Source organism: Amphiura filiformis, unplaced genomic scaffold (genome assembly GCF_039555335.1).
Source record: "Amphiura filiformis unplaced genomic scaffold, Afil_fr2py scaffold_597, whole genome shotgun sequence".
NCBI lineage: Eukaryota > Metazoa > Echinodermata > Ophiuroidea > Amphilepidida > Amphiuridae > Amphiura > Amphiura filiformis.
This window is the reverse complement of record NW_027306061.1, coordinates 53866-81045: the sequence shown is the minus strand read 5'-3', so window position 1 is coordinate 81045 and position 27180 is coordinate 53866. Positions and strand designations below refer to the sequence as shown.

The 27180-nt window shown below is 36.8% G+C and overlaps 1 protein-coding gene across 1 annotated transcript in view; it reads right to left on the bottom strand.

Annotated features, from left to right (window-relative positions):
• LOC140145752 (nose resistant to fluoxetine protein 6-like) overlaps positions 1 to 14325 on the bottom strand; it is a 29517-nt gene extending 15192 nt beyond the window's left edge. The window contains exons 1-5 of the mRNA XM_072167429.1: positions 13798 to 14325; positions 12982 to 13153; positions 11548 to 11611; positions 10208 to 10304; positions 7829 to 8019 (exon numbers count right to left, since the gene is read on the bottom strand). Of these exons, the coding sequence (XP_072023530.1) occupies positions 7829 to 8019; positions 10208 to 10304; positions 11548 to 11611; positions 12982 to 13153; positions 13798 to 13862 (589 nt within the window). The 5' untranslated portion in view covers positions 13863 to 14325. The remainder of the gene's footprint in view (positions 1 to 7828; positions 8020 to 10207; positions 10305 to 11547; positions 11612 to 12981; positions 13154 to 13797) is intronic.
• Positions 14326 to 27180: the final 12855 nt, after the last annotated feature.

The following is a 27180-nucleotide window of genomic DNA, read 5'->3' as shown; positions in this document are numbered from 1 at the left end:
CTGTTTTGTGTGTGTGTGTAGTTATTACAATGTATACGATAATTGACAACGTGGATAAAGCAGCAAATTAAAAATAAAATCTCTGCTCACTTTTTGAAACTTGGTCCCATTTGTGAAAGGTTATGGTTTAACTTTAAGAAAATGATTGGTACCTCTACCTACATGGCAACGGAAACGCACCAGGGGAAACGGAGACAGCATTTACTATATGAAGAGCTTATTTCCAAACCGTGTTAAGTCCACAAACCCATGTTTCTGATTTAACTGTGTAATATTGCAATGGGAGGTATTATAATTACAGTTGGATGCCACCATTACAAAGCAAACAGTGGATGGATGCACAGTAACAATACTATGTGAGGCTTTGTTTCCCAAAAAAATGAGAACAATAGTCTGCATATTGTTATTCAGCATTGTTATGGTAAATAATGGCTTGTTGATGGTACAACTCATTGTTGCTAATGTCAAACTTGTCAAAGTAATTGTGATTGTATCACACAAGTAAATGAGACACATGGGGTTGTGGACTTAAACACGGTTTGGAAATAAGCTCTTCATATATATAAATGGATGATGTCGTCGGAAAAGAATAAAACAATTTCGAAAAATCGGTTTTTTGTTTTGTTTTGTTGTATTTTTGGAAAACGGGGTTCATAATTTGTATACAGAGTACTTCAGCACTTCTTGAAAAAACGAACTGGCAACCATGCTCGGGTAACACGTGTTTTCTGTGCGGGTGAGAAAATCATCTTTTGGAGATGTCTTATGGCCGTTTTTGGAGAAAATTTCTTTAATTTGACGATGGTATAGTTGAATGGTGGTGTTCAGGAACGTTTTGGGTCGATTTTAGGGTGATGAGTGCTGACACTAAACGAAAAAGAAGGAGAAGAGCCTCGTCGGCGAATGGACATACTCATGATACTGTGAACGCTGCATACCCTAGTGTGCATGTACATGCAAAACAGCTGCAGGACAAGATGGCCGGAGGAAATGAGCTGAAAGAAATAAATCAAAAACTGGACAAACTTGACGGCATTATGAAAAAGTTAGATAACATGGATGACAAACTGGACAGTATGGATAAAAGACTGACAGCGCAAGAACAAGAGATAAAAAGAATGCAAGCCCAAGTGGCAGATAACATTGAAAAACTGTTCAATTTGGAAGACAGAGTTGACAACGCGAGCCCAACATCTGAAATGATAAAAATCTGACTGATCAAACTGAGGATTTGGCTAACAGACTTAGACGGAATAATATTGTAATGCACAATGTTCCAGAAGGAGCAGAAGGAGAAAATGTTTATGACTGTTCTTCGTTTGTTAAGAAATTTCTTGTAGAGCACATGAAAATAGAAGATGCTGGGCAGTGGGAAATTGAAAGAGCCCACAGATCGCCAACAGGTCCCCCCAGAATGGGCCGTATTCGACCAGTGACGGTGAAGTTTCTGAGATACAGGGATAGACTAACAACGCTGAAAGAAGCCCCTCTAGCCCTGAAAGACAACCCTTTTCGTATGGAGGGAAGGCCGGGTGACTTCAATATCTATATCTCCGATGATGTGACATTCGCGGTCAGAAAGCAAAGGAGTATACTGGTGAAACTCAAGAAGCAATTGAAGAGCAAGTACCCCAAGAGACGAGCGTTTATCCCGTATGTTGTGCCGCCGATTCTCCTGCGCGAGGACGAGAGCGGAGCCTTGGTACGGATGAGTCCCGGAGACACGCTAGCAGCATCATCATCATCAGATTCAGAATAACTTTGGATTATTTGGAAGGATTTTAAACTTCGGCAGTGTTAATTTTTCCAAAGCTGGATTATAATTATAGTTTTTGTTCGATGGATCATACTGACAAGATGCTGTATTTTTGAGAGGAGTCACGGACAAAAGAGACATCTGGATCGCTGGTATGTTAGTGTATTTAAATATTAAATTAAAAGACTTTTAATTAATTGACTTTTAAGCGACAATCAGTGTCTTCACTTCGCTTTATTATCTCATTTATAATATGAGATGAGTTACCAGTTATTAATGAACATTATATGGACTGAGTGGAACATATAAACTCTTTTTTGTCATGTGAGTGACATCTGCATATTGTCAGTTGTGTAAAAATTGCATAATGTATGGTAAATGTTGACAATGTTTAAAAGTTGTTCGTAAGCTTTGGTGGAATTTTTCGCTTTGTAATTGAGATTATCACTTGTATGCTATCATCACCAATATCTAAGACCATGGCAAAATGCTCTTTTTAAATTATTGTGTCCTCCAATTTTGGTTTTCTCATTAAGCCCGATATAATACATTTTCTTTTAATTTGAAACGTGTTTGAGGTGAAATCTGATTTCGCCCGGTGAGTTTTTATTTCAGCCTTTTTTGCGAGGGTGGTTAGCCGAGACTCGCTCGAAATTCAGCGAGTCTAATTATCATAAGGATTTGAATTTGGAACTTGAAACGACAATGGACTTGGAAAATATTATGTATACATGTTGTTATCAAAAAGACGTTGCGTGTTGGTTGTTTTTAATTTGGTTGTATATGAATGTGCAGTTGTGTTTATACAGATTACCCAGAGGTTGTAGTGAATGTATTATGTACATGTACTGGTTTCACCATCAAGTTGATGGGTTGTACAATACTGTGGAATGTAAACAAGGGTGCGAGTGCGCGTACGGACACCTGTGTTTGGTATCCAAAATTAACATATTATAATTATGATGTCAACAATGTCTGGAATAACTGATTTGAAAGTTAATTTGATGTCATTAAATGTTAAAGGCATCAGAGGTATAAACAAGCGCAGGAAAGTGCTTCATTGGTTAAGTAAAAAGCAGTCTGATATCATTTTACTACAAGAAACTTATAGTACAAGAGAGTTGGAAAAATATTTTAAAAACAATTGGAATGGTGATGTGTTTCTATCACATGGGACAAATCATAGCAAAGGCGTTGCAATTTTGATAAAGAACAATGTGGAGTTTGAAATTATTTCGAATTATACTGACACCGAAGGAAGATACATTATTTTAGACATGAAGGTGAACAATAACCCCATACTTTTGGTTAACGTGTATGCTCCGTGTAGAAATTCTCAGGAGCAAATGCCATTTTATAATAAATTAAAAGACATTCTCTCTGATCTGTACAGTGTTGATAAATGTATTATCTGTGGCGGGGATTTTAATGTGATGTTGAATTATCATCTTGACAGAAGCGGGGGTAACCTGCACCAAAAAGCCTGTGTTGTTGATGCTGTTTTGAATTTAATGGATCAGTTAAACCTTATTGATATCTGGCGGGTTCGAAACCCAAATCTTAGAAAATATACTTGGCGCCAACGAAATCCCTTAATTCAGAGTAGACTTGATTACTGGTTTATTTCCGAGAACTTACAAGATTGGGTTAAAAAGTGTGATATTTGCCCTGCAATTAATACTGATCATTCTTCAATTCATCTTAATTTGGAACCTAATGATAATAATAATCATGGCCCGTCGTACTGGAAATTTAATGATTCTTTATGTGATGATGTTAAGTTTATTGGTGAGTTAAGAGATAAAAGATCAGAATGGATTGAAAAGTATAGTGATGTGACTGATCAAAGAATCCTTTGGGAGTTAATGAAGTATGAGATTCGTTGTTATACACAGTTGTACAGTAAAATTAAAGTTAAAGAAAGAAATTGTAAGGTTAATGACTTGGAAAAGAAGCTCAAACAGGCTGAAGATATACTTAATACCAATCCTAGTGATGAAGCAAATACTAATTGGGAGAAGTTGAAATCTGATCTTGATGATCATTATGAGTATGTAACCCAAGGAGTAGTTGTAAGATCTAGAGCAGACTGGTTGGAAAAAGGGGAGAAAAATAGTAAGTTCTTTCTCAATCTGGAAAAGTCAAATAAAAGCAAAAGCACCATCAGATGCGTGCTAAGTGAAGACGGTACAGAATGTGTTGATGAAAAGAATATTTTGAATGAGATTAAACATTTTTACTCTACTTTATACTCATCTAAAGAAGTTGATCTTGACTCGCCATCATCTCAACGTTTTTTTAATGATTCAATTCCCAAATTGTCAAATGATGATCAAAAGAGCTGTGAAGGTGAGCTCACGATCGAGGAATGTTATAAAATACTTAGCAGTATGAAAAATGGCAAGTCACCTGGTAATGATGGTCTCACAGTTCTATTTTATAAAACTTTTGGGTTGAATTTGGATGTTTCCTAGTTGACTGCTTGAATGCAAGTTATAATTTGGGTGAATTAACAAATTCTCAAAAACAAGGTGTCATAACATTAATTTTGAAAAAAAATAAAGACAAACGTAAGGTGGAGAATTATAGACCCATTACTTTGCTTAATGTGGATTTGAAAATTGGGTCAAAAGTCATTGCCGAAAGGATTGCTAAGGTTTCTCCAAAATTAATCGGCTGTAACCAATCTGCTTTTGTCCCTGGTAGATATATTGGGGATGCTGTAAGAACTGTGGCTGATATTTTATATTTTACTAAAGAAAGAGACATCCCTGGAATTTTACTGTGTATAGATTTTGAAAAGGCATATGATTCAATAGATCATAAATTTATGCAACATGTAATGAAAAAGTTTAATTTTGGAAGTTCTATTCAGAAATGGATTGATACTTTTTATAATAATATCACAAGTTGTGTTATGAATAATGGTGTGTCGACCGGGTATTTCCCCATTAATCGTGGTCTTAGACAGGGTGATCCCCTGAGCTGTCAGCTCTTTAATTTGGCCATTGAAGTCCTTTGTATTCAGATGAATAATAATGAGGACATTGTGGGCATTCAAATCGATCCTAGCGATCGAGGTACACAGGTGAAAATGTCTTGTTATGCAGATGATATGTGTCTATTTGTTAAGGATATTGATTCAGTTAAATGTACTATGAAAGTGTTAAGGAGTTTCAGTCATGTTCTGGTTTAAAAGTAAATAATAATAAGACCGAAGCAATGTGGATCGGAAGTGTCAGGGATAATAAAAACAAACCGCTGGATGTACAGTGGACTAAGACTGTAAAAATCTTAGGAATTTACTTTGCATATGAGGAAAAAGAGGTGATAAATCTGAACTACAATGATAGAATAAGATCTCTGGAATGTACATTAAACTTATGGAAACAGAGAGATTTAACAGCAATTGGCAAAATCTTGGTGATTAAAACATTTGGTTTATCAAAACTTCTCTATACTTCAGCAATGATTGGTATGCCATTAAGTATTCAAAAGAAGGTTAATGATATTATTTACAAGTTCATCTGGAATGGCCCAGATAAAATAAAACGGTATGTTTTGTGTAGAGAATTAGATGAAGGTGGTTTGAAAATGGTTGACTTACAAGCAAAAATCAAAACACAATCTGTTATGTGGCTTAAGAGACTAATTATGCCAAACAAATCTGGTTGGAAAAGTATCTTAATATTTTATCTAAGAAACCTGGGTGGCACAGGTATTCTGGAGTGTAATTTTGATTTTGAACACTATCAGGAATTATTCCCCCATTCTATTTGAATGCATTCAAATTATGGTCAAAGTTTAATTCAGGTGAGCCAAAAATGCTATCGAGGTTTGCAAACAAGTGATTTGGAATAATAAGCGTATTCTGATTGGTAAAAAGTCGGTGTACTACTCTAAGTTTGAGGAAGCAGGCTTCCATACAATTTACGATTTCATTGATGACAAAGGCAATTTTAAGAATTTTGCTAACAGGATGGGTGATAACTATAATAGAATTGATGTGCTTAAATGGTTTGGACTGATTAATGCAATTCCAAAAAGTTGGCGTGATATGATTCGTAAGGAGGGGACGACCCTTCCAGAGGACTTAGGCATAGTGATCAACTTATCGAGAGGAAGTGTTCCACTTCTGAAACTGAAGTCCAGGGATGTTTATAAGTCATATATTGATAGCATTAAAACTGATCCTGTTAGCCAATTTTCATTAAAAAGAGTTTATAATATGACCGAAGCCGAATGTTGCGAGTTGTATTTAATGCCTTTCAGAGCTACGCTAGATGTGAAATTAAGATGGCTTCAGTACAGAATTACTCATAACATTTTGCCAACTAATGACTGGCTGTGCAAAGTTGGTTTGGTTGACAATGATAAATGTGTCTTTTGTAAAACAGAGAAGGAAACCATTGTACATCTTTTTGGTAGTTGTAATATTGTGAACTCTTTCTGGCAAAGTATTCAGACTTATTTTGATTTCATACCTGAGTTCGATGAATTTAGTAAAGTATTTGGTTTACTGGATACAAATGTTAATTACTGGGCAGGTATTAATCAAATTATGCTCATTGCTAGAAGATATATTTACAAGTGTAGATGTGAGCAGTCTAAGCTATCTTTTAATGGTTTCAAAAATATTGTTGTTGATACCTTGAAGCTTGAACATTTTTGTGCACAAAGAAAATTGAAGTTGGATTTACATTTTAAAAAGTGGGATCCCTTTCTCAGCTTGTTGTAGTGCATGATATCTGGGATATCTCAGTTTGCCCTTATTGCATTTTAGGTATACGGTTGAGGTGGTACTGCACCACTGGCCAATTTGATGCCTATTTTTGCATTTTTCTACAAATTTGTTTGAGAGGAATGCAAGGATGGTCACGCAGTTTTGTCAGAAGGTGTGGTACCGCCTTAAATCCTTTATTCCATAAAAGTGTACTAGAATTTGTTTGTTGAAAATTCATATTAATTTCATGACCCCATTTATATGCTTGTCTGGAACTTGTTGTGATGCATTATATCTTGGATATTTTAGTAGCCTTTATTGTATTGTATATTATGTATACCGTTAAGGTGGTGCTGCACCCCTGGCTAATTTTGTGCCTATTTTGCATTTTTTCTCCAAATTTGTTGAGAGGAATGCAAGGATGGTCACGGGTTTGTAAGGGGGTGTGGTGCCGACTTAAATCCTTAACTCCATAAAAGTGTACTGGAATAGAATATTGTATTGTTTTATATTACCCCCTGGAACTTATCTGTATTGTATATTCTTTTTGTATATTCTTTTTGTGCTTGTAATATTATTGTACTGTTTTTATTTGCAACGCATGAAATGATTTAAATAAAAGCCCGATTTCGGGCATGAAATACAAAAAAAGAGTACTTCAGCATATGCTAGGGTATATTTGAAAAGGAAAAATAAATTGAATGTAGCTGCCACCAAACATTCTGGATATAGTATTATTATTCCGCTAATTTTAGCTATGAAATACCTTATGACAATCATGAAACGGTAATGTTTGTTCAGGGGCTCTGCAATAATTATGACCCCCCCCCCCCAGTAAAACTTCCAAACGGCCCACCAAATATCGCCCGCCCCTCTCGGCCCGCCAAAAGCCATGAATCGCGAGGACTGTTTTAAAAAAACCTAGTGATCACTCCACCCAAGCGGGTTAAAACCCAGTGACCACTCCACCCGAGCGGTTAGCAGTTCTCTTTTCATAATGCGGGGGTTTGGGGGATTGCCACGGTCAAGAGGACTACTTTAGGGGCTGCTGATATGGTGAACACTAGTTGTATAGATGAGTTGACCTCTGACGTCAATGCCTGGCAGTATGCGCACGCATCATCACAATTTCCATTGCTTTTTGCCTGGCAGTATGTGCGCGCATCATATTTTGTTCAGGGCTCGTGTTTTAAAACTCCCGCCACATCACAATAAGGCTATTGAACAGTTTACTGATTGCACGTGGTTCACTCAAGCATATCGATATACCAGTCCCTTGCCTTTGTTGATAAACATTGAGGTCAACTCATCTATATTATCGGGAACGTGTACTGCCTTTTCATTTTTACCTAAACCTTTCACAGTATCCTTCATATTTTCCGATTCGGTGCGATTACTATCGCCCGATTGAGTTGCGCTCTGATTGAGTATACCATCTTTGTCGTCTTCATCGGTTGAAAATATTGTTTTTCGTAGATACTTGAAAACGCTGATACCAGTGCCACCAACAATGAGTAAACCCAGAATAGAACAAATGCATCTACAAATAAAAAAAAATACACGATTCATTATCCGATCATGGTGAATATTTACAGTGAAAAATGAAAAGCTGTGGAAAAAAAATGTGCTGTGGCAGTAATATAACAAACACAAGCCCAACACAAAATAGGCAAATACTATTTAAAAAAATCCCTTTAAAAAGGGTGTACCGGCAAAAGGATGAATTACATTGAGTAACAACCATTTTCTTTTTAAAATATAAATATACAGTAAAAATAATTTTTAAGTGTAAAGATTGTGGTTGTTTGAACATTTTGAGCCAAGTTCCATTTGTTGCTATTCTTTCAACATCAGTCTTTACGTTGTTACATAAATTTGAAAAAAGATGGAATAGATTCCAAACATTTGGTACCAAATGTGATCCCTTCTACATCCTCAAGAATTTCGGAAGCTAATTCATTGGCGATTTTGCCCAATAGTTTATGTTACACTCTGTTTTGTATTCTCTCTCACACTATACTTACGTCAAAACTGTCTATATATAGTATAATTGTGATTGCACAAATGAAATTTGTAAAAGCAAACAACATTCGCATCTTTTAGTATAGATTAATTCATAACAATCTGGTTTGAAAATTTAAACACACAGAATGTTAAACACTATATCAAGAATAATTATTTTTGGAATATATAAACAACAAATATATTATAGGCCTACACATACTGAAACCCAATGCTATTGTATTAATTTTGTTTAGAGCATGGTTAAAGACTAGTGATATATACGTAGGAACATAATTCGTTACATCTGCACCAAAGCTACATTTTACTGATTTCTGATTTTTCTGTATATCATCATAATATTATAGACAAAAATATATGAAGTTAATCAACTCATCCAAAAGAAGGTAATTGTTTATCATGTGTGCAAATAGCTTTTGATACCAGACTTTTGATTAAGGGCATAACATACGCCCTCTTCTATCCTAACATATTATTATTATCATGTGAAACTCCTAAATGTAGAACCAATTGTCCTGCCAATTATTCTCTATCTCCCACCAACTGCCAATTAATTTTCATGTGTAAGTTTTCTGGAATAGATGTGTAATGACATCAAAACATTTTCATTAACCTATAGCAAGATCGCTGCTAGATAACCTTGACCCTGCTTGAAAAGCACTATGACATGATGACCACACACTGACACATTTACTGAGTATTTTATTGTCCCCTGCACTTTATACTCTAATAAGGTCAATGTGCATGGTAAGAGGACCAGCGAATTTGCCCAATTTTCAATTTAGAAAGAAAGTTCCTAAAATATATACTGATTTTACCTTAGTCATGCAAAATCAAAACAAAACTTCTGCTTTCTTCACACACCAATTTTGGTATTTCTATTTGCTATGACAACTTGATCATTTTTTGACAATATTTTCTGTTTTATTCATAAACTATCAAATAGAAAGTTAGAAACAACAACAAACTTGAACCAATTAATAAGTACCGTGGCCAGCATTGCTGGCCCCGGTACAAAAAGAGAACTCCGCTTCGCCTCGTTGTTTTACTTAAAATAATTGTCGCCCGTGTAATAAGACGACAGATGCACGACATCGGCTAAAACAATTAACTTTATTCTCTAATTTAGTTTGTCCCTATACATGGAGTATTATGGGTATTAATTATCGCACCAAAGAAAAATGTTGGTGGGGAACTCAACATGGTACCAAAGAATTCATACGAAAAGAGTTCTGCGATAGAATTGAGAGGTTGTGATTCCCAAACGTAGGTATCGTACGCCCGTCGATCTATTCAAAATCACATGAAAGTGATTTTGAATAAATGTACGGGCGTATGATATACGTTTGCTAACCGGAACGTCTCTAATAATGTGCATAATGTGGATATGTCCGCCACCCCAAGCAACCCCAATCGAGTAGGATAATTAATGATTAGGAATGGGGTTCGGTTTAATGTTATGAGATTATGGTTAGGGATACGTTTGGGTTTTTCCGAATGATGAGTTATTGGTACCTCGGCATCACTGAAGTTATTATAGGTATCGGCACTTCTTTAATTACGACGGAGCAAGTTTCTTAAGCATTTTCTATCCGCCATAAGTTGCCATTTCCCTCATGTTTGTGTTTTGTTGTTGGGGTTTTTTTTTCAATTCACTTTACAGGCAAATACATGGTATATACAAGAATACTAAAAGTGTTACTTACAATGCCGCAATAGCACCGGCTGAATATTCTGGGTCTGTGATACAAATGGTATTGGGATTGTATTTGGGAATGTCAAGAACATCCGTTCCTAATACACCTTGAAAGCAAATAAGTAAATAAAAGTAAATAACTATCTTATGACATCTTCATTGAAATTAAGAGGACTGACTTACAGTTCAGGAAGGGTGTACAAAGTAGCGTTTAGGCAGCGAAAAACAATCAGCCGTTATTGATTTTGACAGAAAATTTGAAGAAAAAAAATCAGAACATTTTAAAATATTTGCCAAATTTTTAAGCTTTCGGTGAAATGTTAGGGTCATTTTAGCCTCATCTACGCATAAATGTTTTGGCATTGATCTCCCGTATGAATTTGGCGACATTTAGGTCTTAACTGACGGAGCCTTCGATTAACTCACCCAGATAGACAGATACATACATACATACAACATTTCGCTATTTATAGTAAGATTCATAGTAAGATAGGGCGCCTAAATTAAAGTAAGCGGTAAATAACTGTACATCGACGGTAAAGTGTGCTTTTGTGTGCTGGCGAAGACTCAATCACACCCGTCGGCGCTTTCACATGAGTTTCTTTTGGTCACTTATTGACTGTACCCCTGCCTGGTCAAGCGTTAATACGCTGTCAGGTCAGTTACCGATTTAATGGCGGAACCCTAAGTTTGTCTTAAGGTACCTCTCGATGAATAGCTTGTCGGCAAATCAAATCGGCACAAAGGAACAATGCGTTACGTAATCTATTGTGTCTCCATCGATATAATAGCGCCATGGTCTTATCATTTTCCGCAAAACCAATGTTGAATTCGCTGGCGAAGTGATGTACGACGTAATAATCGGATTAACTACCATGATAGCAATAGGGTAAAACAATTTTTGAATATATCGCGCTGCACTACAAGCAGGTTGCACTCATCACCTGTGCATGTCTGCAATCATAGATTGAATACAATACCGTTCTTTTCAAAGATACTGATTTTACAGGTGTGAGTGATCAGCATGATATGGTTCAATGCAGATGTACCGCGTGAACGTACCAGTCCTTCTAGGCGGACAATATCCACACCGACCGACTGACTATATCTAAGCCGGTAACAGACTTTAATCCACGCCGTCAAGCGTGGGTTGTCATGCTAACTGTTGGGTCCTTCTGGAAGGACTAGCACGTACTAGTGCAGCGCGGTATATTCAAAAATTGTTTTACCCTACTGCTATGGTACAGTAGTTAATCAGATTATTACATCACTTCGCCAGCGAATAACTTCGTCATTTTGTTTCCTACACAAATACACCCCACCCAACACGCAAACTCATATTATTTTTACCTGATAAAATCAATTGGTTAACCACATCGGCACTGCAACTGTTAGGAACGCAAACACCTATTTCCTTTTCATGAAGAAAAAAGATAGCAAAGAAATAAAAATATATTCATATAGCATGGTACATGGTGCTTGTCGTTTGGCAGCAATTAACCAACAGCAACTGTAACATTATGTTAATGTGTGCATGTAGTGTGAGGCATGGTTAGTCATAATAAGGGTCGGCAAAGAACAAAGGTTAAAATGCAGGGCCTGCATTATGATCATGATGATTTCACACCACCAAATAGTATAATAATATTTGAAGAGCTTTGTTGCAAACCCCTTACATCCACTTTTGACTTTTTGAGAAAAACAGCTTTTTTTAATTGTGTAAGTATTACTTGTTCGATTTGATTCAATTTGGGTTTGGATAAAGTGTACATGAATAGAAACTAAAAGAATAGGTTTGGTACTATTTTCAAGCCTTCCTATTTATTTTATTATTTCTTTTATATCACGCCTTTTGTGGGTGTAAGGGGTTTTGCAACAAAATACATTTACTCCTTTTCTAGAAACAACCTTTGCAATCAAGTTTGAGCCCATTTGTTTGCACTACTTTATGTAACTTGACTAATGCAAAAAGAAAAATTGAAATATCTCATTTACTTTTTTAATTATGAATTTTTAATTAAATTCGAGAAAATGGCATTTTTTGAGTATTTCCGAAGCTACACCTTTTGTTAATTAAAATGATTTTTTCAAACACTACAGGTACGCACAAACAGTTCCTTTTGGTTTTAATAGGTAAAGAACATTCCAGGCTACTATTATATTAAAACAAAACAATTCTATATTCATTTAAAGTTCTGATTTCCCAAACGGGAAATATACGATATCTCCGGAAGGGAAGGTGATATGAAGGTCAAACAACCACCAAAATGTGTATTTTACCCACTCTATAATATCATGCCAATAACTCAATTTCAGCCAAAAGAGGATGTAAGGGCTTTTGAAACAGAGCTCTTCATTTGTTATTATTTATTATTTATGTAATTGGTTGTGCGCCTTAATTTTAATTCTCAGATAAAATCATTTACGAACTTAAAGCACTAAACAACCCAATGACCCCCTTTTTTGTTTACTGAACTACCTCTCACCCAATGGCCCCCCTTTTTGTATTCATGTCACCTTTTTGAAGGCAATATGCGGGGTAATATGATTTTGCTGCAACTTTCAAATCTTGGGTTGCGGTTTTTTAAATGTACGCTGCGACATCAATATTGGGACCATTGCAACAAATGAAATGTCATAATGCGCAGAAATAAATTCTGCTCCGAATGAATGTCCCAACTTTGGCACAAGATAAACCGTTTTTGAGTAATGGTCTGTCTTTCATTAGAGGGTAGTTACTTTTTGGTATATGTTATTATTCAAAATGTAGGTCTCATTACTTACAGGTAGCAGCGTCCGCGACTTATTAACTGCAGTTGACATTGTCAAGCAGTAGCGTCCATTAAAATCACGCTGCGTGAGGGAGGCTTTTATGTCCCGACATAGGTCGTATCTTCCTATCCAGCGAATATTTCCTTGCAAAATTCCAGGTGGGGTTTGCCGGATGCATCCAACACTATGGAGAAATCGGAAGAAGAATTTGTTTATATAGTTTTTAATTTCAGTCGAGAATTATTTTTTGAGGACTAGCATCATTACTTATAAGGTTTAGTTCTGGAGCTTTCAGCTCTTTAATACTTGTGATAAGCCGAGTGGATTTACATATAACATGTAAGGCACACAAATGGTTTTAATGGGGTAGTCTTGGGGTGCCAATGAAGTTGCTAGCAGCAGTGATATCTCTGAGCTGAGCGGCAACAATCAGGCAGTGTCACTGGTATAATTGAAGACAGAGATAAAAAAAAAAAGACCAGCTTGCGTCTGACGTCATCTGTCAATCAAAGTCGAGCACGGTTTGTTAACAAGTGTCGTGATGATGAGGTCCTGAAAAACCGGACGCCTCTTTGTTAATTTTGCACCTTCAAACATACAAACCATCTCAAAAAGTTAGGTCTTTTATAGTGGGAAACTTTTTTTCCCGAAGGCTCCGTCAACAATACCTAGAAAAGTTGCTTTTTGCCTCGTAAAAGTACGTAATTTTCCGCCATTTTCTGGCGATTCGTAAGGAATGTGATTGACATTGACGTCAGACGCAAACTAGTCTTTTTTATCTATGTCTTCTATTATAGTACTCAGTAAAAAAAATTGTAATTAACTTACTGTTCAAGGCATACATCTGTCCTTGGGAAAGATCCAACATCATCTGATTGACATCTTGCTGACATTGTGTCGAGCCATTTTGAGACATGTCTGTATCCAATATAACAGTATCTTCTTGCATGCCACGGGGCGTGCCATAATTAAATAGCTCGTTAACTAAATATTCATAGAGTGTACCACTTGCAAGAGTTTCAGGTAGATTTTGTGCATTGATGACGGTGATTAAAGTGAATAGAAGAACATCCCATAACAGTGTATAGTGTAGATATTTACACATTGTACATAGATTTTCAGCACTTCGGTGTGCAAACAGCTCACGGGCAGAGACTTGGCAGAGAGTATAGGTTTCTACATAGCAAATGTATAACTGAAAGCGGAACCATTAGGCCTAAATATTATCAAAGTAGACATCCTTGAGAGGGCACTCAATTCACGTGGATGATGAACAAGTACAATAGGAGGCGGCCACGACATTATGATCTGCTTTGTGACCATGGTGACATGTTATTATGAGTTGTACAAAAACCTGAATATCATAAAGATCAGTACAAGGATCATTAAATCAGGATGTGACACTCTGTAATTTGCATGTGTCCAATTCATATGTTATTATAGCATATTGTTATTAAAATGATGGTCTGCCTGGCTAGAGGGCGCGCATAATATACACAGACAGAGCTGGACTCAAATTCTATATTGGGTTAAATCACAGATATTGGAATGCGCAATTAAATAGCTGTCAAATGATCGGCTTTCCATAGTATACCATTTTTGTAATAAAATAAATGTTTAATTTATTTTGTGTAAACGTCAAGTTTGTACGTTTTTTAGCATCTAAAGTGCCAAGCCCAGGTGAAATCTAGCTAAATCTAGTAATGTCAAATTCCGCTGCATTGCCCCATCTGGATGATAGAATTCTATTAAAAAATATTGAATTCTAACAGAGTCAACTCCAGTAAACCACGATTTATCAGCAGTTTAAAGAGATATGTTAACTGAACAAGATAAACAATCAAGTACACACATGACAATTAAAGCATGCAAACCAGCTGGCAATCTTAAAATATACTGCAGACGAACGACGTGCTTTTCCATCCCAGACACGTCACTGTAACACTGACCATCGTTTCATCTTTTCAGTTTCTGTTTCCGTTTTTGTAAGTCATTGTTATTCTGAAGTGGTAGTCTCCCAGGTGTGACCAATCTTTTATTCTAGCCTTTTGTTAGTTACTGAAAACTTGAAGCTCGTGAATTTCAGTTTTCGTTTTGGAAAGTTATATTGATTTTTTACATAAAACCTTGAGATGTGCGCCCGGGGGATGTGCGGTTGGGTGCTAATTTAGACAAAAGAAGAGTCTAAATTTTACGGTCCTAAATTCGCGGTATATTGTACGGCTTGTGTTTGGTGTATATGCACTTACGCCTAGACGTAAGTGGTTCGTAAAAATAGTCTTGCATTGAAATATATACTAACCATGTTGCCAAGTTATAAGCAAAAGTCTTTCATATTGGCGATGAAACGAGCGTCTGAAATAGTCAAATATTTCCCAATGAGGTGCGTACAAGTGGTGATTTGGTAATCATGTTTTATATTGAAATGCAATACAAAAGAATTGCATTGGAGCAAAGATAATCTTTGAACAGGTTCATTAGGAATGTTGATATCAACTGTGAATTTTGTTCATTTTGAACAATTCCAAGTAAAAACGAAGTTGTTTTACTCACGTTTTTAGTGACGTTTCACCACTACACTAGTGGCTTCTTCAGACTGGCAACTCATCACATCTGACTGCTTGCTTTTATAGGCAACAGGAAGCACCGTAGAGGGCGTGATGAGTTGGTCAAAGATGTTGTTGAGTGAGTAGGCCCCTCGTCCTTATTTAGAGTGTCTTGTCCTTTTCGGCGGATCCAGATGGCTTCTTTCAGCCACCTGGTGGTCTTGTCTGCTTCACGATCAATCACTTTTGAGTCATCCCTTGCGTTTTCGTATCTGAACAATAGACTTACGGAAACTGAAAAGATAAAACGAGCCATGATACTTCAAAGTGGTTTGTCTGGTGCAATATCCATACGCTGGCGAAGTTACGTAATAATCGGATTAACTACCATAGCAATTAGGTCAAAACTATTTTTGAATATACCGCGCTGCACTGAATACGTTCACGCGGTACCTCTGCATTGAACCATATCATGCTGATCACTTGCACCTGTAAGATTAGTATCTTTGAAAAGACCAGTATTGTATTCAATCTATGATTGCAGACATACACAGGTGATTAGTTCAACCTGCTTGAAGTGCACAATGCGATATGTTCAAAATTGTTTTGACCTATTGCTATGGTAGATAATCCAATTAATTACGTAACTTCGCCAGCGTATGGCTAGAATACTTTGCTAGTGCATACATTGTAGTCGTGGTGGAAGTCGATCGATACTCCATTTTTCAGTAATGTCAGATAAAACCACATATCATATTTTAAACATATTCTCATTACAGGGGCTATTTTAACGTGCCTCCTGGCACGTTCGTGCAGTGAGATTAAAAATCCGTGCAGTGAGAATTAAAATTCCGTGCTTAAAATATTTCTAGGCTAGCCATTCAACTGATTCAAGTTTCAACAGGTCAAATGACCAGGAAATGAAGCTCTTCCACGAAGTAAGATCATGACAAATCCTATGCAAATGATATTTGGTAGTTTTCCTTTTTATTCAACCGAAAATTCGTACAACGCCTCTGGTTTAGTCAAAATTTCACGGCCACGCCGAATCCGCTTCTCGCTGCATTTACTTTACGGAATGCTTTGGGAAGAGAGCAGGGTACAAGTTGCATCCTGGCTCAAAATAGCAGTGTCAAGTCAGCAGTTACTGGCAAGGCCCCTTCCTATCTTGGCCTACGTGGCCCATGTGCTTTTCCTCCCATTAAAGTCGCCTGTAAATATGGTAAAGGATTATAATCCTTTCGCTGACATCTTTATAGCTCTCAACCACATAAAAAATATGATGAAAGTAACATTCGGTCCCACTCCCAGGGCCCTAGTTTATTTAGTAGGCCTATTTTGGGCCATTTTCTATGTAGGGTTCGACTCCGATGTGTAATAACATGAATTTTACAAGGGCCTCGAGATTAATACTTTCTTGGCATCAGGGAACAAACATAAAGTTGACAACATAAAGTTGTCAATAGAGCTGACTCTGACCCCAGGACCGTTCAATATAGGCCTACATAGTTTTAAGGGAGGAATCTGAAATTTTAGGTGCCTTCGGGGGCGGGATATGAATTTTTTACTTGAACCTTGAGATTTTAAATGTAGAAAAAGAAGAAAACAAGGGGGAATCCGAACATTTTGAATAGACGCGAGTGGTGGGGTGGAAGAACGCAAAATTTATTGTCGTTTTTTTTTTTTTTTGGTCAAAAGTCCCACTTCCCCTTCTGGCATAAATACGATCATGGAAGTACTAGTACTTCCATGATACGATCCATAATAATCATTCGTACATTCATTGGGATACATGGGCCCACGAATGTAGAAAAGTTTCTTCTTGCTTAAAAGTAAGGTTTGTGAACTAAAATACTTGCATGAGCCCACCTCATGGGCACGGTGGCTCAGTGGATACGGCCTTGGACTAATAATCCGAGAGCTTGCTCGACGTGCGTGGGTTCGAATCCCCGTCCCGCCACCGTGTTGTGCCCTTGGGCAAGGCGCGTTGCCTCGCTTGCCTCACCCCACCCAGGTGCAATGGGAAGCTGATATGGGTAGTTACAGTCGTTGTATTGATGAACCCGGTCCCATTTGTAGGCTGCAAACGTGGTTCCGACATATTCTAATGACGGCGGAATAAATGTAAAGTGCTTTGAGGCCTTTTACGGCATAAAGCGCTATATAAATATCTACATTATTTTTTTTTTATTACCACGATAACCCCTTATAGTTAGCATTCGAATTTCCTTATGACAGGGGGGAGGGACACACTTGCAGGCTATGTAAGTTTAGCTTTATAGAACAATTGGTTAAATTTTTTCTTCGTGTGATCCTCATTTACTGCGAAGGCAATTTTGAGGATAGCCAACAGGTTGTCTCAATGAACCAAATTAATGCAAATATTTTCCTTACATTCGTCATCTGTGCCGTGTGAATAAGCTTTGTATTGTCAGCTCTGCAGACTGACTTTTATTAGAGAAAAGTTATATTATAAGTTTTTTGTACTTTTTTTTACTTTTGCTCAGTTTTTAATTTATTAGTATCTATTTGACTTTAGTTTTTACGTTTCTGTGACAAAAGAGTCTGCCTTGCAAATGGCTATTTTATAGCTGCATTAATATCATAATTATTCTGGAAATATCAAGTGAACAAGTTATGAAAGTATGCCGGGATTGTAACTATGATAGGCCCAACGTGATAATGAGAGCACCACTTGATCTACATTACAGCAGAAGACAACTGCATGGCAAATGGCTATTTTATAGCTGCAATTATGTTAATATTCCAGAAATATCAAGTGAACATGGTTATGAAAGTATGATAATGGGAGCATCACTTGTTCTAAATTTCAGCAGAAGACAAGGCGTTCTAAATTATGACAAAGGGACGGTCTGGCAAATGGCTATTTTATAGCTGCAATTATTAAGGGATCCAAAATGAGCGTTTATTGCGTTTCGACAGTATTTTTTTGTGGGACATGAGAGCAGCTCAGACCTATCGAATTGCATTCGGAATACGAAGCATGTCTTTCTGATATCAAATAATTTTCATTTTTTTCAAATCGCAATATAATACAAATTTTATGACAAATTATAAAAATTTGATATTTTTCAAATTTTGATATATAACAGTCCTCGAAGTAAATTATATAAATCTAATGATATATTCTTAAAGTGTATGTAGCAGGGAGGAAAAGCCGACGGTCAATTGAAAATTTTGACCTTTCATATTGAAGATATGGATTTTTTCCCAAAAAGACCTAATTTTTTTGGTGTTTTGGGAAAAAAATCCATATCTTCAATACGAAAGGTCAAATTTTCAATTGATCGTCGTCGGCTTTTCATCCCACCTACATACACTTTAAGTATAAATCATCAGATTTATAAAGTTTACTTCAAGTACTGTTAAATATCAAAATATCAATTTTAATGATTTGCCATAAAATGTGTATTAAATTGCGAATTTCAAAAATCAAAATTATTTGATATCAGAATGACATTCGTCGTATTCAGAATGCAATTCGATATGTCTGATGTGCTCTAATGTCCCAAAATAAATACTGTCCAGACGTTCATACCCCAGCCCTTAAGTGAACATTGTTTAATATGATAAGTATGATAATGGGGGCATCACTTGATCTAAATTACTAAGGCAAATGGCTATATTATTGCTGCAATTATATTCCAGAAACATCAAGTAAACAAGTTATGAAAGTATTACTCCTCCGAGGGGGGGGGGGGTCACTCCCATTGTGGCCAGTACACCATCCGCGATAATGAAAACGCGTAAAAAGGGTAGTTTTTCGTGGGTAGGCCCCGGGGGTAGGCACGATACGCGCGTATCGTGTTTAGGGTGTCAAAAACATGAAAAATTGGAAAAAGGGTAGCAAAATTGCAATTGCTAATACGCGGAAATGAAATTTAGGGTATGAAATTTGATGCGAGGAATAAAATCCCTGTTTAGGGTATAGTTTTAGCCAAGGGTTAAATCCTTGTTTAGGGTACTTTTCAAAAGTTACCATCGCGGATGGTGTACAGGCCACAATGGGAGTGACCCCTCCCCCCCCCCCGGATTACTCCCCTACTCTAACAGAATGTGTAAACCAAGTTAGTGTTCGTAATTAATTTACTAGAACTAAAATTGCTACCCTCCTCCAGGCTTATCAAACACCTCTGATCAAACACGATGGCTTGTGCTTTATCCCGTATCTTTCGTTTTCCTCTCTCTTGAATAATTTCTTATTAATGTCTTATTGGAGTGGGGGGGGACTACTAAAGACCAATACCCAACGAACAAGTTAGGGACTGTGCAATAATTATGAGCCGGGCACCTTTGTTTCCAATGGACATTTTTATTGTGAAGTGTCATTGTACAAGGAATACATAGCCCCCGAATGAAAAGTGTTTAATTAAATTTTTTTATAGATATTTATATAGCCTCAAAGCGCTTTATATTTATTCCACCGTCATTAGAATATGTCGGAACCACGTTTGCAGGGAAAACACGGTGGGACGGGGACTCGAACCCATGCACATCAAGCAAGCTCTCAGATTATAATTATCTTTGTAATCACTCAAAAAGCATTTTGTGTGAATTTTACATCCGAACTAGGTGCTATTAAATTTTTATGAGCCTTTTTATTTTACATGTTAAAGTCTATGGGGACGACGATTAGAAATGGACGGCAATATTGAAAAACCCTCATTTTGGGCCATTTTAGACACTAAAATGCCCATAAAAAATAGCACTTAGTTCGGATGTAAAATTCACACACAATGCTACCTGAGTGAGTACAAACATAATTAAATACATTTCATTCGGGGGCTATAGCAAAAACAAAAAACGTCCTATACCTTAATGGTTATGGAACAATTAAAGGTGCTGGGGGTAAAATTTCCAAACGGCCTGCCAAAAATTGCTACACCCCGCCCTCTCGGCCCACCAAAAATCTCTTGCACACCCCCGGCCTGCCAAAAAGCCTTTGCCCCCACCTAAACATGTCAAATTTGTGGGATCCCAATTTGCAAACCTAAACTGGTCCAGATATATAATTGCGAGAATTAAAGTTTTCCTAAGCCTTTTTAGAGCGTTTATCTTACAAGATGCCCCATGAATGTGTGCCATTATGTGTGTCACATGTCTGGGTGAACATAAATTATCAATTCTCTATTTTACAGACCCTGAAAGAAGTGTAAAAATTACATGAATGATATACCAATTGGACGAGGTATTGTTGGTCGAAGCAATCAATAAAATCGATTTTCATTATCTAGATCAATATATTATTGAAAAATAAGACCTTGATGTTTTGCAAAAGTTCATTCTACGAATCCTATACTTTGAAAACTTGCTTAATTTATTGTTGTTAATGAGTTATGTACCGTACGTTTTACAAAATTGTTGTTGTTTCAGTCCTTTTTACAACATATCTCAAGAACCACAGGAATGACAAAAGTATATCTGTGATATTTGAATTCTTCTACATGCTCGCTATGAAATGAGCAATTCAGTTTTTGCCAAAGCTCACTACCATTCGCAAGATGCTGTGAACTACCAAATCGCAACACTTTAAAATAGTTAATAACCTTAAAATGCAAAATTGTCCAACCCTCCCTGTGTATGGATAAACAAGTCCACCTTTTCGCTTCTGGCCACATGTCCTGCTGCATGGTGTACTCAATAGGGTGGTGTTGTTTCATATTTTACTAAAAAATTACTTATTTGAAATAAGTAAGCACCTTTAATCATTTTCAATGCTATCAAATTTGCATTCATTATAAAGTTATAAGTATCACTGTGTATGCTCATACGTGTTGGTAGATAATCAAGCAAAGTCGATTTAAACTGTCATTCAACACAACATAATTATTATTGAGATAGTTACCTCAATATTTCGATGTGTACAACCAGAGAAGATGTTAGGAAGAGGAGGGTTAACAGAATTATATACTTGAGATAATCCCGTAGGTAATCCGGTTACACCTATTCATAGTCCTTTATTCTCAAGTAGTTGGACATCCGCTTGCAGTAGCTTTTGATGTGATAATAATAATAAACCAATATTTCTATAGCGCAATTTGCATCGCAGATGCCCCATTGCGCTTTACATTGAACAACTAAAAAAGGAAAAAGCACATACATAAAATATTCAATATAAAATTGACACAGTATATTAAAAAACTACACCTTAAAAGTAATCTAAAAACAACCAAAATATTGCAGCAATAATGTTTAAAAAACCAATTTGCCAATGTACATAATTTTAAACATGATAAAAAGATAGTTGTACCAAACTATAACCCTACCCAACCGGACCCACCACCCATAATGGCCACGGCACCATGCCACATCCACGACACATCACCAGACAGACCGATCCCGAATCGGCTCCACACTCCCGACCGGGCTCCCGCGGTGTACACATTAAAGAATCAAAGTATATGTAGAATTGCATAGGATTTAATAGAATTTGCATTTATTTACCATCTATCTTCTGACTTGACATCGCAGAGTGTAAAAACTATTCTTTTTCTGAATCCCTTGAACTTGAGAAACAGTATACACCCTTTTTACGAAAATCGGAGCAACTTTAATTGTTCACCCTGTATAACATACAAATTGGACCTGTTGAGCCTCATAACTTGGTAACTACCGTAAAACCCCGTCTACAAGGATATACCTAAGAAACGCCCTCAATAAAATTGGTTGCTTTTTGTATTTGGAGTTTGAGCAAATATATACTGGCACTGGGTGGCTATGCATTCCATCTAAGTATGTTGTAACACCAATCAATTGTATTGACATAATAACGACTGTTTCGTATATCAGGATCGTATAGCTCAATTGATAGAGCGTCAGACTTTGGAACTGAAGACATGCTGAAGAGAGCATGGTCCGGGCACCGGTTCCGTTTTTTCATTCTCGTTTAATTTTAACTTTTGACATGTTCTTTTTATCTTTCTTCAAATCTACCTTTCTACTTTTAATTTTAGGTTTTTTTTTGTTTTGTTTTTTTTTTTTTTTTAGTTTTTTTTTAATAGTTTTTTTAGTAATTTTGTGGTTTTATAGAAACTAGTAAAAGCATTTATTCTAAATAATAGCGAAACCCACGGTTAGACAGATGTGTTGTAACTACTTGTCTGTCCTCGTCTTTGCAATAAAAACCTATGTTGCACCTTTGTGCCATCCCAATTCTTGAGGAATGGTAGGTAGGGTGCGTTTTTGGCTTAAGCACGATTTTGTTTCTACTTGAAATGAAATCAAAATAAATATTGTTCTGTTGCCACAATTGCAGTTTTTTCAATAAAAAAAAATAGATGAGGAATAATAATTATTCCATATTTGAATCTATTGTCCCATCAAGAATAGAGTGTCTTCAAAAACTTCAATCAATTCATCTGACAAAGGAAACTATTCTGGTCATTCAATTTTGTTTCGCTTGCACCTGTTATATCACAGGCGTTGGTAGAGATGGCACACTTCTCTTGTCTTCACCGAAGTAGTGATGTAAACACTAACATGATTAATTACCATAGCTAGCAATGGACATACACTATTTTTTTGTTCCACTTGAACCCATACTCATAGGCTATTCGCTGTCGATGTGACGTAATTAATCGGATTAACTACCATAGCAATTGATGAATACAATTTCGAATATATAGCCCTACACTTCATCGTTCACGTGGCACCTATGCATTGAACCATAGTTGTCAAAGAAATGCTAATCACTCGCCATGTAAGATTAGTATTTATGAAAAGAGTGGTATTCAATCTATGTTTGGTGACATACGCGGGTGATTAGTGCAATCTGCTTGATGGTAGTTATTGCGATTATTACGTCACTTCGACAGCGAATTGTAGTATAGACGAATCCAACAAGCCAAGTGATGGTCAGAATTTATTCGGCCATTATACGCTGGTGAAGTTACGTAATTAATCGGATTAATTACCATAGCAATAGGTGAAAACAATTTTGAACATATCGCGCTGCGCTACAAGCAGGTTACACTCATCACCTGTACTGTGTATGTCTGCAATCATAGATTGAATACAATACTGGTCTTTTCAAAGATACTAATCTTACAGGTGCAGCATGATATGGTTCAATGAAGAGGTACCGCCTGAACGTATCAGTGTATAACCAGGGCCGTGACACTCGTATTCAATCCCTGTACAAAAATTGAAGTCACTTCGGCAGTTTGATTGACGGTTGCTAGGGAGTTTGGTACCATCGGAATGTTGATTGACAGTTTTGGGTAGTTTGGTACCCTAAATTTGTCCAAGATGGCGCCCATCGACTGCCAATTTTTCGGACCCCTTCCAGCAAAAATACAGCTTATTTAGCCAGTCTCGTCATAGGGTCCTCGAACAGAATATTTTCCTAGCATATTGAGCTAACTCCTCAGCTATTTGGTTTTCACGATATGATAGTAATAGAAAGATTCGACCAAATGTTCGCCGTTTTTCGCCATTTAATTTTTTTGGAAACGATGACGTAAACATTGCATCATCTCTTCCACAGGTTATACACTCATACACGTACAGGGGTACTATGCCATCACATGCATTATCGCGCATAGGCTGAATGACTGACTTCATTTGCGCAAACGAGTGGCTTATCCTATAGTATATTAGTACTCGAGAATCCTTGGTATAACGCGGTATATTCAAAAATTGTTTTCACCTATTGCTATGGTAGTTAATCCGATTATTACGTAACTTCGCCAGCGTATTGGAATAAAACAGGAGGATGTGAGTTCATAAGGGCAATGTCGGGGATTATAGGTCACAATCGATGTGGAGAGATGAGAGGTCCGACCAACAGCCATAGCGAATGGTTCATGTTCAACTAATTCCAGCGGACGGTCTGTGGCTAGTAAGGAATCGTCTTTGACCACATGCGCAGATCTGTCTCGTCAGGAAGATATTTAATATCCCGAATTTATATAGGCCTATGCCTACCAGTTCCATCGTATAACCGATCTGCTAGAGAATATTTGTTACCATGTTTAATAAATTCGTATTTATCGTATAATAAAATGTAGCCAAATGTAGGGCCTATATTATTTGTCACACGGTTTTCTGCTGAACCACTAGCAGGCTATGTTACCACATCTATGACAATGACAAAGGTGAATTTTGATGATTTTTACGATCGTCCGGATGAGCAAATCACTGAATGGGTCTTTAGTTCCCTCCTCTCCTTATCCTGCCAATATTATATGAATCAAAGAAAAATAAAGAAAAAATAAAATTAAACAAGAAAAAAAGACAAAGAAAAGAAACAATAAAAGAAAAACAATAGAATAAATTAAACTAAATATGAAAAAAAAAATGATCACGAAAGGAGTCTTTAGAAAATGCAAGAAAATATAAATGAAGTTTGAACAATATTTTGTTTATAAAAGTTTGTGTGACCGTGATGAGGCTCGAACTCACCATCTTCCGATCTAAAGAACCAAAGTCTTATGCCTTGCCAAGTGAGCTATGCTCGTGAGATGCGAAATAAAGATAAAATAATACATTGTATACCTGCTTGTGTCGGTAAATGATTTGCTCAAATTCCATAATGATATAATATTGTGGAGGGCGCTAGCGTGAAATATGCTATCATCACAGTCGCTACTATTCCTTGTAGACGGGTTTCTACGGTATATGTCCTACGCGCAAATACGTTACGTTTTTGTGATTCTTAGACCCAGACGAAATATTTGACATGTTTTTAGTGTTTAATTTTTACCCCTATATGAGCATGTAGGGGGTTTGGGGTCTTTTTTAAGAGTCAATGGGTTCCAATATAGCTTGGCAGACAAAATATTTAAATTCAGCAAACCCGAATTCACCAAATTGGTTTGGTTGCCAGCTTTTACGCGAACTTGCCGCTTGATGCTGAGATAAGCACATATAATATTTATGATTTCCAAAATAGAACCAATCCATCACCTTTTAAGGGGGTACTACCCTGGCAAATTTTGTGCCTATTTTTGCATTTTTCTAAAAAATTATAACACGTTGGTGACAAGTTAGATATATGTATATTATAGGGGCAGGGACTACAACTACTGTACTGAAAATTCAGCAACTCAAAGCAAGTAGTTATTGATTTATTGATCAAATATTGATTTTCCCTCATTTTTAACTGTAACTCCACAACTGTTAATTGTCTGTGCTGAAATAAAATTTCCAGTGCACTATAGTTGTAGTCCTTGCCCCTATCAGTGGCGTACCGTGGCCGCCCCTTCCCCGGGGGACTGAAGAAAAGCCAATTTTGCCGCCCCTTCCTCAACAGCCCGAAAAGGTTGCCCCAATTTTTTTTACGGTCGTTTGAAAAGTGAAGAGAAAAAAAAAAAAATTTATAGGCGCTACCGCCCCAAAAGCAACACATTTTGATGTATAGTACAATTTTTTCACATTTTCCGCCCTTTTTTTCTTTACTAATTCTTTTTGCCGCCCCTTCTTCTTCCGCCGCCCCTCTTTTTGCCGCCCCTTCATCTTCCCGCCGCCCCTTCGATTTTGCCGTCCGCGCATGCCTATAATATACATATCTTACTTGTCACCAATGCGCTATAATTTTGGAGAAAGCTGCATAAATAGGCACAAAAATGGGTAGGGGTGTAGTACCCCCCTAAGACATATTAAAATATACGTATAAGGCCAAAAAAGAAACAAGTCTGTTTCCAGTAGCGCGTGCATTGCATTCTGAGGACCTTTTTTGTGTATTGCAATTTTATTAAAATATTTGTACTAAAAAATCATTAAAATCAAAAAAGGCAAGAGAAACAAAAGAAAAACAACAAGATAGAAAAGAAGCTAGAAATAATTACACGATCTGAGAAAGCAACTGGAAGCAATGGAATTGATTATAATCACAGGAATACAATGGTAGCGACAAACACACGAATTGTGAAGTGGTTCCTGTTGCGCATTGCAGTTTTTGGTATATAAAATAAAGATCAAAAAACCGCATTGCGCATACAATGATCATTTTAAACATGCTACTACATTATTCTTGTACATGTCTAATATAAATAACAATAGTATTAAGTTAAAAACAACCAAGTTACAACTTACTGCTACAAACACAAACAAAGTAGTCTACCTGTTATATGTATTGCATACAACTAGTCCAATATTTCCACTTACTTGCAGACATTGCGGAAACTGACCGTTTCCTTTATCGATGCTATTGTTGCAGTGACGATCTGTGTACAGCTGATGATTTCTGCTGCTTGGGCGACTGAGTTCACAAATCGGCCATTACTGACCATGTAGTACACATCAATCACGTCATCAATTGGGAGGAGGCTGGAATCGTTGGCAAAGAGCCTGGCAAAGAGAGTGATAGATATAAGAGATGGAGGCGATCACCACTAGATAAAGCGGGGGAACCATAAACAGATACGAAGGGGCAATACAACTTGAGTCACGTCTTTGACGATCTGATAATTGAAGAAATATTGCCAAGTAGCAGAATCAGGCTGTACACAGATCGTCACTGCAACAATAGCATCGGTAAAGGAAACTGCCAGTTTCCGAAATATCTGCAAGTAAGAGGAAATATTTGGACTAGTTAATGTATGAAATTACAAATAACGGTTTACTATGAACAGATAAATATCTTCAAGAAATTATTCTACCGTAACTTTGCTACTATACGCTTCAAACTGTGAAAATATATCCA